The sequence below is a fragment of the Oncorhynchus mykiss genome, chromosome 2, assembly GCF_013265735.2.
Source record: "Oncorhynchus mykiss isolate Arlee chromosome 2, USDA_OmykA_1.1, whole genome shotgun sequence".
Taxonomy (NCBI): Eukaryota; Metazoa; Chordata; class Actinopteri; order Salmoniformes; family Salmonidae; genus Oncorhynchus; species Oncorhynchus mykiss.
The window spans coordinates 12,921,764-12,934,953 of NC_048566.1; the positions used below are offsets into that span (position 1 = coordinate 12,921,764).

The window sequence follows — 13,190 nt, forward strand, 5'->3', positions numbered from 1 at the left end:
TTGTCCCTCAGGATTCATCTGAAGGTCAGACATGTTGTCCCTCAGGATTCATCTGAAGGTCAGACATGTTCTCCCTCAGGATTCCTCTGAAGGTCAGACATGTTCTCTCTCAGGATTCATCTGAAGGTCAGACATGTTCTCCTTCAGGATTCATCTGAAGGTCAGACATGTTCTCCCTCAGGATTCCTCTGAAGGTCAGACATGTTGTCCCTCAGGATTCATCTGAAGGTCAGACATGTTGTCCCTCAGGATTCATCTGAAGGTCAGACATTGATTTGTGGGACACACAATGCAGAGTTGTATACCTGCATCTGATGATGTTGTGAGCTTCATTTTTTTACAGTTTGACAATGTGTCGACACAGCATCACAGCATCACATCAGTGTGTCTACACATCAGCGTGTCTACACAGCATCACAGCATGTATCAGTGTGGCTACACAGCATCACAGCATCACAGCATGTATCAGTGTGTCTACACATCATGTATCAGTGTGTCTACACAGCATCACAGCATGTATCAATGTGTCTACACAGCATCACAGCATGTATCAATGTGTCTACACAGCATCACGGCATCACGGCATGTATCAGTGTGTCATCACAGCATGTATCAATGTGTCTACACAGCATGTATCAGTGTGTCTACACAGCATCACAGCATGTATCAATGTGTCTACACAGCATCACAGCATGTATCAATGTGTCTACACAGCATCACGGCATCACAGCATGTATCAGTGTGTCTACACAGCATCACAGCATGTATCAATGTGTCTACACAGCATCACGGCATCACGGCATGTATCAGTGTGTCATCACAGCATGTATCAATGTGTCTACACAGCATGTATCAGTGTGTCTACACAGCATCACAGCATGTATCAATGTGTCTACACAGCATCACAGCATGTATCAATGTGTCTACACAGCATCACGGCATCACAGCATGTATCAGTGTGTCTACACAGCATCACAGCATGTATCAATGTGTCTACACAGCATCACAGCATGTATCAATGTGTCTACACAGCATCACAGCATGTATCAATGTGTCTACACAGCATCACAGCATGTATCAATGTGTCTACACAGCATCACGGCATCACGGCATGTATCAGTGTGTCATCACAGCATGTATCAATGTGTCTACACAGCATGTATCAGTGTGTCTACACAGCATCACAGCATGTATCAATGTGTCTACACAGCATCACAGCATGTATCAATGTGTCTACACAGCATCACGGCATCACAGCATGTATCAGTGTGTCTACACAGCATCACAGCATGTATCAATGTGTCTACACAGCATCACAGCATGTATCAATGTGTCTACACAGCATCACAGCATGTATCAGTGTGTCTACACAGCATCACATCAGTGTCTACACAGCATCACAGCATGTATCAGTGTGTCTACACAGCATCACATCAGTGTGTCTACACAGCATCACAGCATGTATCAGTGTGTCTACACAGCATCACATCAGTGTGTCTACACAGCATCACAGCATGTATCAGTGTGTCTACACAGCATCACAGCATGTATCAGTGTGTCTACACAGCATCACAGCATGTATCAGTGTGTCTACACAGCATCACAGCATGTATCAGTGTGTCTACACAGCATCACAGCATGTATCAGTGTGTCTACACAGCATCACAGCATGTATCAGTGTGTCTACACAGCATCACAGCATGTATCACTGTCTACACAGCATCACAGCATGTATCCGTGTGTCTACACAGCATCACAGCATGTATCGGTGTGTCTACACAGCATCACAGCATGTATCAGTGTGTCTACACAGCATCACAGCATGTATCAGTGTGCATATGGAAGGTTTTTCTCTATGTCTGCTGCAAGGTAAATCTCCTGCATGGTAACTCTCCTGCATGGTAACTCTCCTGCATGGTAAATCTCCTGCATGGTAACTCTCCTGCAAGGTTACTCTCCTGCAAGGTTACTCTCCTGCATGGTAACTCTCCTGCAAAGTAACTCTCCTGCATGGTAACTCTCCTGAAAGATAAATCTCCTGCAAGGTAACTCTCCTGCATGGTAAATCTCCTGCAAGGTAAATCTCCTGTCGGCTAGTTGTCTAGTGATATTGGTGTCTAGCTGTTGGCTAGTTGTCTAGTGATATTGGTGTCTAGTGATATAGTCACAGATGTCAGATCACTGGTTGACCAGTCATTCAGAGTACTGGAGGGTCACAGGTGTCAGATCACTGGCTGACCAGTCATTCAGAGTACTGGAGTGGAGGGTCACAGATGTCAGATCACTGGCTGACCAGTCATTCAGAGTACTGGAGGGTCACAGGTGTCAGATCACTGGCTCACCTCAGAAGAAAACTCATTAGTTTACAAAGAGAGGCCATATTTGGGAGGCTGTAAAGACAACTGGTGATCAGCTGGAGCTGCACATCACACATTCACGAGTCACTTCCATTATCACTAAACTACAGCGCCACCTAGTGGCAGACCACAGCTCCTGCTACTCCACACTAGTGCTCTGCAGTAACCATCATCTCAAAAGTACAGGTCAGCGTTTCCATTAGCAACTACAGTGCACTAAAAAGTGTGGGGGAAAAACCTATAGCTCATCATGGTAATAATCCTGCCTTTTGGACTGACTATAATGTGAACGCCATCTACAAAGAGGTCAGGATGAACCTTCGTGCACCGGCTCAAAGGAACAGACGGCCATTTTAAAGTGTTTGATATCTTTATTTAGCAGTTTTCAATCCAAATGACAAAGCACTCAGCTATCTGATCTCTGAACACAACAGCTGATATTCTGAGGACTGATACTGGAAGAGGAAATAAAACAATGGAATGTCTTTTATTTTATGGTCACATTTTGTCAAACATTTTTCAATAATTAAGATCGTTTTTGCTATTTTTTTGTTGTTGTTTTTGTCCACTTTTGTAACTTTTAATAACAAGGACTAGCTTAAATCTTCTCTAGACCCGGCAGATGATGTTGTATTCATTTTTTGTAAAGAAATAACTTTATTCATTTTTTGCAATGTTTTCAGAGTTTTCAGGGTTTTTTTCCATGTTTAAATTTTTTCTACCATTTTCTTCGGTGAAGCAAAGTTAAAAGGATTACCGTCTCTGAAACAAACAAACAAACAAACAAACGTTAACATTAGTAGCGTGCCAACATCGATGTAACACTTTTAAAAAGAAAACAGATGAACTAATAAATGTACAGTCTAAATATAGTTCTTACCGGTTCTTAGCTGGGGACTCCGGCGGGGTTGGTGGGCTTCTGGGCGGACTCCTTGGCCTGGTGAGCCTGCAGCACAGCAACAGCCTCGTCCACCTTGGAGCGGAGAGACTCGGGAGACTCCAGCATGTGGAGCAACTCGGAGTTGTCTATCTCCAACAGCATGCCGGTGATCTTTCCAGCCAGGCTGGGGTGCATGTTTTGGATGAGAGGGAACAGACGCTCGCCTGGAGAATGAGGAGAGGGGGAGAGAGAGGAGAATTCAGCATCAGTAAAGGACCCAGAAAAAGGCTCAGCAGGGCCAGCAGTCAGGACAACAGATGCTACTTCTTCAGTGGTTCGTGACGGATAGGTTGGGCTCTTTGTCTCAGTTAAAAAATAAATAAGAATCACTGAAATTCATAAGTTCAGACATTTTTATAGAATACATCATTGACAAAGAGCACATAAAAATGTTGATCGTCGTTTAGAAAAGAAGAAGCTGCAAACGGTGTGTAACTCTTTGGGCGACCAGACCAGATTCACATAGAAACGGGCGTTATAGATCTGGCATTCTCATCGAAAGCAAGTCTAAGAAGAGGTAGATATGATCTCTTATGTCGCTATTTCTATACTTCCTGTTCTTAAGTTGTTTTTTTGTGTGTTTTAATTTAGTATTTTTGTGCACCAGCTTCAAATAACTGAAAAGACAATATTTTATTATTGAAAAGATATTTCACAGCGGTTTTAGACGGAACAATGATTCTCTACACAATGACCGATTATTTTACCACATAAAACCGAAGTTAACCTAAATATTTGAATTTTAGCAACCGGGAACTGGCCGGGAGAAATCAACCGGTGAAAATCAGCCAATCCACAACGCCGCCCGGTTAAGCAACATTATGAAACTATCATTCCACTATTACTACAGATATATTACGGACATTTTCCTGACCTTGCAATGCAGAGAAAGCACCTTTAACTGAAGGAGACGGGAAGGTCAGTAAAAAGAGACTCACCCAACATCTGCTTCTGTTCCTGAGGAGGAGCAGCCGCCAGCATGGAGGCCGTCAGAGGCTCCTGTCCCTGGACGTGGACAGCCGGCTGCTGCATGGGCACCTGGGGCTGGCTGGCCATGTGCTGCTGGGGGTTCCTCACGCCCGCTGCATACTTGTACTGAGGCATCCTCACCGGGGCTGCAGCAGCCGCCGTACCGGCAGGACGCTGGCCCAGGGCCTGGGTGGCTGGAGAGGGAGAGGAGGAAGAGGAGGGGAGAGGACAGGAGAGAGAGGGGAGAGAGAGGAGGGGAGAGGAGGAAGAGGACGTTGGTCAAAATCCAAGAGACAGTCATATACTTCGAGACATGGTGAGCGTACTAAACATTAAGAACACCGTAATATTGAGTTGTACCCCCCCCCCTTCTGCCCTCAGAACAGCCTCAATTCGCCGGGACATGGACTCTACAAAGCGTTCCACAGGGATGCTGGCCCACGTTGACTCCAACACTTCCCACAGTTGTGTCAAGTTGGCTGGATGTCCTTTGGGTGGTGGACCATTCTTGATACACACAGGGGAAACTGTTGAGCATTAAAAACCCAGCAGCGTTGCAGTTCTTGACAAACACAAACCGGGGCGCCTGGCACCTACTACCATACCCCTGTTCAAACCGGGGCGCCTGGCACCTACTACCATACCCCTGTTCAAACCGGGGCGCCTGGCACCTACTACCATACCCCTGTTCAAACCGGGGCGCCTGGCACCTACTACCATACCCCTGTTCAAACCGGGGCGCCTGGCACCTACTACCATACCCCTGTTCAAACCGGGGCGCCTGGCACCTACTACCATACCCCTGTTCAAAGGCACTTAAATATTTTGTCTTGCCCGTTCACCCTCTGAATGACACACACACACACACACACACACCCCATGTCTCAAGGCTTAAATCCTTCAACCGACGGTATAAATCGAGTAAATAGTAGCTGAAAGGTGGTTGTGAAAACCATAACGGTATATACAGGGCTGGGATAACCAGGTAAACTCACCCATTCTCTGGGTTAACCGAGAAAAAACAACCATTCTCTGGGATAACCAGGTAAACTCACCCATTCTCTGGGTTAACCAGGTAAACTCACCCATTCTCTGGGATAACCAGGTAAACTCACCCATTCTCTGGGTTAACCAGGTAAACTCACCCATTCTCTGGGATAACCAGGTAAACTCACCCATTCTCTGGGATAACCAGGTAAACTCACCCCTTCTCTGGGTTAACCAGGTAAACTCACCCCTTCTCTGGGTTAACCAGGTAAACTCACCCCTTCTCTGGGTTAACCAGGTAAACTCACCCCTTCTCTGGGTTAACCAGGTAAACTCACCCCTTCTCTGGGTTAACCAGGTAAACTCACCCCTTCTCTGGGTTAACCAGGTAAACTCACCCATTCTCTGGGTTAACCAGGTAAACTCACCCATTCTCTGGGTTAACCAGGTAAACTCACCCATTCTCTGGGTTAACCAGGTAAACTCACCCATTCTCTGGGTTAACCAGGTAAACTCACCCATTCTCTGGGTTAACCAGGTAAACTCACCCATTCTCTGGGTTAACCAGGTAAACTCACCCATTCTCTGGGATAACCAGGTAAACTCACCCATTCTCTGGGTTAACCAGGTAAACTCACCCATTCTCTGGGTTAACCAGGTAAACTCACCCATTCTCTGGGTTAACCAGGTAAACTCACCCATTCTCTGGGTTAACCAGGTAAACTCACCCATTCTCTGGGTTAACCAGGTAAACTCACCCATTCTCTGGCCGGCCATCATACGTGGCACCTGGGAGGACGAGGGCCTCATGGCACCGAAGGCCTGCGGCCTGGGGGCGGACGGACGCATGGCGTTGGGCATGTTCTGGAAGTCTGGAAGCAGAACGGACAATTAAAACATCAAACCACTTCCTGGATGGAGCTGTTGGGTTCTAGTCTGGAGTGAAACTGTTGACTAAAATAAAAAACAATGTAGATCATTACGTTGTGGTCTGACACCCTGGGTGGCCCAGCGTGGGCCTGGTCTCAGCTGAGCCAGCTGATTGGTGGAGTAGTAGGCAGCGCGGTTCTGAGTCTGGGGGATGGCAGCCATGAAGTACCCGGAGGGAGGGGCAGGCTGGTAGGGGTTGAGGACTGGGTTGGGTACGGGCCGGACGGTGGCCATCCTCTGCATGTACTGGTTGGTGAGGTGAGCCTGGCGCTCCTCTTTCCTCTGGGCCAGCGCCACGTACAGCGGCTTGGTGGCCACGATGCGCCCGTTCATCTCCGTCACGGCCTTGGTGGCCTCCTCCGGGGAGGAGAAGCACACGAAGCCGAAGCCCTTGCTGCGACCACCTTCCATCATCACCTAGAGAGAGGCACATGAAATAAAAGGGGTTTCTGAACCAGAAAGACAGGGGCCTATAGACCACACCGCTATATAGGAGACAGGGGCCTATAGACCACACCGCTATATAGAGACAGGGGCCTATAGACCACACCGCTATATAGAGACAGGGGCCTATAGACCACACCGCTATATAGAGACAGGGGCCTATAGACCACACCGCTATATAGAGACAGGGGCCTATAGACCACACCGCTATATAGGAGACAGGGGCCTATAGACCACACCGCTATATAGAGACAGGGGCCTATAGACCACACCGCTATATAGAGACAGGGGCCTATAGACCACACCGCTATATAGGAGACAGGGGCCTATAGACCACACCGCTATATAGAGACAGGGGCCTATAGACCACACCGCTATATAGAGACAGGGGCCTATAGACCACACCGCTATATAGGAGACAGGGGCCTATAGACCATACCGCTATATAGGAGACAGGGGCCTATAGACCACACCGCTATATAGAGACAGGGGCCTATAGACCACACCGCTATATAGGAGACAGGGGCCTATAGACCACACCGCTATATAGAGACAGGGGCCTATAGACCACACCGCTATATAGAGACAGGGGCCTATAGACCACACCGCTATATAGGAGACAGGGGCCTATAGACCACACCGCTATATAGAGACAGGGGCCTATAGACCACACCGCTATATAGAGACAGGGGCCTATAGACCACACCGTATTATAGAGACAGGGGCCTATAGACCACACCGCTATATAGGAGACAGGGGCCTATAGACCACACCGCTATATAGGAGACAGGGGCCTATAGACCACACCGCTATATAGAGACAGGGGCCTATAGACCACACCGCTATATAGAGACAGGGGCCTATAGACCACACCGCTATATAGAGACAGGGGCCTATAGACCACACCGCTATATAGAGACAGGGGCCTATAGACCACACCGCTATATAGAGACAGGGGCCTATAGACCACACCGTATTATAGAGACAGGGGCCTATAGACCACACCGCTATATAGAGACAGGGGCCTATAGACCACACCGCTATATAGAGACAGGGGCCTATAGACCACACCGCTATATAGAGACATGGGGCCTATAGACCATACCGCTATATAGAGACAGGGGCCTATAGACCACACCGCTATATAGAGACAGGGGCCTATAGACCACACCGCTATATAGAGACATGGGGCCTATAGACCACACCGCTATATAGAGACAGGGGCCTATAGACCACACCGCTATATAGAGACAGGGGCCTATAGACCACACCGCTATATAGAGACAGGGGCCTATAGACCACACCGCTATATAGGAGACAGGGGCCTATAGACCACACCGCTATATAGAGACAGGGGCCTATAGACCACACCGCTATATAGAGACAGGGGCCTATAGACCACACCGTATTATAGAGACAGGGGCCTATAGACCACACCGCTATATAGAGACAGGGGCCTATAGACCACACCGCTATATAGGAGACAGGGGCCTATAGACCATACCGCTATATAGAGACAGGGGCCTATAGACCACACCGCTATATAGGAGACAGGGGCCTATAGACCATACCGCTATATAGAGACAGGGGCCTATAGACCACACCGCTATATAGAGACAGGGGCCTATAGACCACACCGCTATATAGGAGACAGGGGCCTATAGACCACACCGCTATATAGAGACAGGGGCCTATAGACCACACCGCTATATAGAGACAGGGGCCTATAGACCACACCGTATTATAGAGACAGGGGCCTATAGACCACACCGCTATATAGGAGACAGGGGCCTATAGACCACACCGCTATATAGAGACAGGGGCCTATAGACCACACCGCTATATAGAGACAGGGGCCTATAGACCACACCGCTATATAGAGACAGGGGCCTATAGACCACACCGCTATATAGAGACAGGGGCCTATAGACCACACCGCTATATAGAGACAGGGGCCTATAGACCACACCGCTATATAGAGACAGGGGCCTATAGACCATACCGCTATATAGAGACAGGGGCCTATAGACCACACCGCTATATAGAGACAGGGGCCTATAGACCATACCGCTATATAGAGACAGGGGCCTATAGACCACACCGCTATATAGAGACAGGGGCCTATAGACCATACCGCTATATAGAGACAGGGGCCTATAGACCACACCGCTATATAGAGACAGGGGCCTATAGACCACACCGCTATAGAGACAGGGGCCTATAGACCACACCGCTATATAGGAGACAGGGGCCTATAGACCACACCGCTATATAGAGACAGGGGCCTATAGACCACACCGCTATATAGAGACAGGGGCCTAAAGACCACACCGCTATATAGAGACAGGGGCCTATAGACCACACCGCTATATAGAGACAGGGGCCTATAGACCACACCGCTATATAGAGACAGGGGCCTATAGACCACACCGCTATATAGAGACAGGGGCCTATAGACCACACCGCTATATAGAGACAGGGGCCTATAGACCACACCGCTATATAGGAGACAGGGGCCTATAGACCACACCGCTATATAGAGACAGGGGCCTATAGACCACACCGCTATATAGGAGACAGGGGCCTATAGACCACACCGCTATATAGAGACAGGGGCCTATAGACCATACCGCTATATAGAGACAGGGGCCTAAAGACCACACCGCTATATAGAGACAGGGGCCTAAAGACCACACCGCTATATAGAGACAGGGGCCTATAGACCACACCGCTATATAGAGACAGGGGCCTATAGACCACACCGCTATATAGAGACAGGCAACAGGCGTACCACCACACTACCGTAATGGCTCAATCAGAGGGTGATGTTGACTTAGGAAGGTTGTGGGAAGGTGTAGGAAGGGTGTAGGAAGGGGTAGAAGGTTGTGGGAAGGGTGTGGGAAAGGTGTAGGAAGGTGTAGAAGGGTGTAGGAAGGTGTATGAAGGGTGTGGGAAGGTTGTAGGAAGGTGTAGAAGGGTGTAGGAATGTGTAGAAGGGTGTAGGAAGGTGTAGAAGGTTGTGGGAAGGTTGTAGGAAGGTGTGGGAAGGTTGTAGGAAGGTGTGGGAAGGTTGTAGGAAGGTGTGGGAAGGTTGTAGGAAGGTGGGGAAGGTTGTAGGAAGGTGGGGAAGGTTGTAGGAAGGTGGGGAAGGTTGTAGGAAGGTGGGGAAGGTTGTAGGAAGGTTACCTTGGCGCTGGTGATGGTACCGAAAGGAGAGAACTCCTTCCTCAGACGCTCGTCGTCGAGGCCATCGTCCAGATTCTTGACGTACAGGTTGACCCCCTGGTAGCGGGTCATGCGGTCCTGCTTCATCTGTTCGAACTTGCGTTTCAACTCCGTCTGGCGCTCTCCCTTCTTCTGGGCTCGGCCCACGTAGACCTGACGGCCGTTAAAATCCTTCCCGTTCATCTCGTCTACAGCCTGAGAATGTAACGGATACATGAGGTCAAAAATCCCCGTCTTTTACAGGACACGTAGCTCTTATTCAACCGCCAGATAAGCGATAATCAGGAAATGTACGGTACAACTCACCCTCTGAGCATCCTCGTGCCTCTCAAAGCTGACGAAGCCGAACCCCCGGGACTTCCCGCTGTCGTCCGTCATCACCCTGATGCTCAGGGCCGGTCCTGGAACAGTAGAGCCCAACACAAAAAAAACGGCATCAAATTCTAACTCTACGGAACCGACAATTAACTACACGAGGAACAAATCGACAATCTGGGCTAGATTCCATTATAGTGCCGTGACAAAACATTTACTTATTGGGACATTAATCAGGTAGGTCCCTCCCTCCTCGCTTGGTGCTGTTTGCTTCCTAATGAACACACCCCCCCCCCCCCCCCCGGGCGTGGAACAACGACACGTGGAAGACACTTACCATATTTCCCGAACAGCTCCCTCAGCTTCTCGTCGTCCATGTCCTCTCCGAAGTTCTTGATGTACACGTTGGTGAACTCTCTGGCTCTGGCTCCGAGCTCAGCCTCGCGCTCTTTACGGGATTTGAAGCGTCCGACGAACCTATTGTACGTTAATAAAATAATATTGTGAGTTGAATAGTGTGTTGACAGGGCTACCTGTTCTGTAGTGGGGGGGGGGGGGGCGTGAGCTTGGTAGTGTTTGTTACCAACATTTTGACTAAACCCCCCAGGGAAGAGGATTTGAGTTTGATAAGGCTGTGAGTAGAGAAGCACAGCGCTACAGAGCAACAGTTCTATATTAGTTGACACTTGAAACAACAACAAAAACCTTGAGTTAGTAAGATTAAAGTTAGAACTCACACGAAAACAAAATCCTGCTTTAAAATCAAACCATTCTTTTGAATCCAGTCGAAATTGAAAACCAGTTTTACTAACTAAGTTACATTTCTGTACGGTTTGAGTTATAGTTGCATTTTAACTCCGTGGACAGCTGACTAGCCCCCCCCCCCATCTATTATTGATTACGTCTCTAAGTTCACGGGGACTGATCACACTTACACTTTTCTGTCATTGAGCAGCATGCCGTTCATTTTCTCAATGGCTCTTTCAGCCGCCTCCTGGGTCTCAAAATGCACAAAGCCATATCCCTTTGAGCCATTCTCATCACAAACCACCTTGGAGAAAGGAGGACATTGGAGAGGCAGTGGTTTTTAAAAACATCATGCCTAGCAAAACAACAGACTCAAAATTCAACACACACACACGAACAACACAGCACATGGCAGCCACACACAGCCAGAAAGCGGTCACTCAGCCTACCTTGCAAGAGAGGATGTTTCCGAACGCCGAGAAGGTGTCATAGAGGGCCTTGTTGTCAATGGACTTGTCCAGGTTCTTGATGAAGATGTTGCCCACCCCACTCTTCCTCAGGGATGGGTCACGCTGAGACCACATGATACGCAGGGGTCTCCCTTTGATGACGTCGAAGTTCATGGTGTCCAGGGCACGTTCAGCTAGAAACACATATCGGGAGCCGTACCATTAGAATGCGGTTGAAGGAAACCGCTCCATTGTAGACCATCTGCGGCCGATACTCCCAATTTAATTATTGAACCTAACACTACAGCAAATTAGGACAGTGAAAGACTCGTTGGCCTACATAGCTTGCTGAACCGAAACCATGTTAATCAAATGATGCGTGATTATGTACTAGTCCTAATGTTATTCATCACACCGGATTGACATTTTTTGGTGCAACGTGAACGTGAGAGCCACGTCATGTTATATTTTTTTTACTGATGATTCTATTACCATGACGATTAAATACGATTTATTATTATTTTTTTTAAAATAAAATAATCAATAGTTACCATCGGCTGGTTGTTGGAAGTTAACGTAGGCATATCCGAGGGATCGACGAGTGATCATGTCCCTGCAGACTCGAATGGAGAGGATAGGCCCGGCGGGGCTGAACTTCTCGTACAGCATGGCCTCGGTGATATCCTGGTGCAGGTCGCCCACGTAAAGGGAGGCCATCGGGTAACTGGGGGCGCTTGGATTCATGTCTACCGGATCGGGGTTTTAGGTTTTTTAAATAATACGGGAGGGTAATAAACACGTTACGTTGTCAGGTTAACGTCTGTGAAATGGTGTCTTGTGACACCGAAGATTTGTTGCTTGCTAAAAAATAAAATAAAAAAAATGTTTTGGACGTTAACTACTTCGCACTTAGGCCGCAAAAAAAGCAATGCGGGCCGGCTGGCTAATTCTGCTACCTGGTGTCTAGCGAGCTAACGTTACCTTCTGGAGAAAACAAAAGTTACTAGTAGCTACAATATGTCTTAAACTACGACTAGTTAACGTTACAATAATAACAGATGCGATATCGACAACAAAAAAAGACCCTGCTACGTTAGCTTCTAGCTAATAAAAAATAATAATAAAATGTCTCGGTTAACTATTGATATGAAATCACCCAACGCCTTTCCAACAATGTTATCAAATGGAACAAAATGACCTTCTCTTCCGAAATCTCGTCCTATTTTCGACGGGTTACTTGTTAGTCCTGCTTCACCGAGTTTTTCTTTTTCTTACAAAAAAATAATCTTCCCTTGTGTTTATTTATTTTATATATTTTTTTTGTGTTTTTTTTTTGATAATAAAATGTGTGCCGAGGCTCCGGAACACACTCTAGCGTAGCTACGCAGAAGGGAATGAACATGTGGTCATGTGCCGTTGAACCCCCTTAAAACACAGATCTCGCAGATTCTCTCGTTGGTTTGCGTCATCTGATCCTATCAACGCGAGATCTTATTAATCAAGACCTCTTTGATCAATACACGTATTGTTTTTTTTGTTTTGTTTTCTTCTTCAATTCTACCAAAGAATATTCCTTGATTTGACCGCTATTTGCTGCTCTCAAATTTCTGGTATTAGAAAATGCAACACAGCCATTGGTCTTTGAGGTAAAACAAGTTCACGCATTGTTGTATATCTATAACAGGAGGAAGCAGCATTCACTGGTTCCTGTCTTCAGGTTCAAGACACAGACAGTAACTCATGAGCAGGGTGACTGGTGGATGCCCACATTTTCTTCCCGAAAATAATGACGATAATACATTTTAAAAAACATGTAATGTTATAACA

The 13,190-nt window shown here is 47.4% G+C and overlaps 1 protein-coding gene, 1 long non-coding RNA gene and 1 other non-coding gene across 4 annotated transcripts; 1 reads left to right on the top strand and 2 right to left on the bottom strand.

The window, feature by feature from the left end:
- Positions 1-2,708: 2,708 nt before the first annotated feature.
- pabpc1a (poly(A) binding protein, cytoplasmic 1a) lies at positions 2,709-12,771 on the bottom strand. 2 transcript variants are annotated; one of them, XM_036938245.1, is made up of 11 exons: positions 11,915-12,771; positions 11,364-11,557; positions 11,103-11,218; positions 10,505-10,644; positions 10,159-10,253; positions 9,814-10,047; positions 6,237-6,600; positions 6,012-6,125; positions 4,236-4,460; positions 3,238-3,461; positions 2,709-3,119 (listed from the first exon to the last, which is right to left on the bottom strand). In XM_036938245.1, exons 1-10 carry the CDS (start codon positions 12,105-12,107, stop codon positions 3,244-3,246), a joined length of 1,893 nt encoding a protein of 630 aa, XP_036794140.1. In that variant the 5' UTR covers positions 12,108-12,771; the 3' UTR covers positions 2,709-3,119; positions 3,238-3,243. The 2 variants fall into 2 exon arrangements, with proteins under 2 accessions (XP_036794140.1, XP_036794133.1); XM_036938238.1 differs by having other exon boundaries at positions 10,159-10,259.
- Positions 3,594-3,676, bottom strand: LOC118944179. The gene has a single exon (XR_005039490.1). It is a non-coding gene; the product is annotated as a small nucleolar RNA SNORD72 (small nucleolar RNA).
- On the top strand, positions 5,058-5,939 carry LOC118937726. The gene is made up of 2 exons (XR_005035129.1): positions 5,058-5,251; positions 5,312-5,939. It is a non-coding gene; the product is annotated as an uncharacterized LOC118937726 (long non-coding RNA).
- Positions 12,772-13,190: the final 419 nt, after the last annotated feature.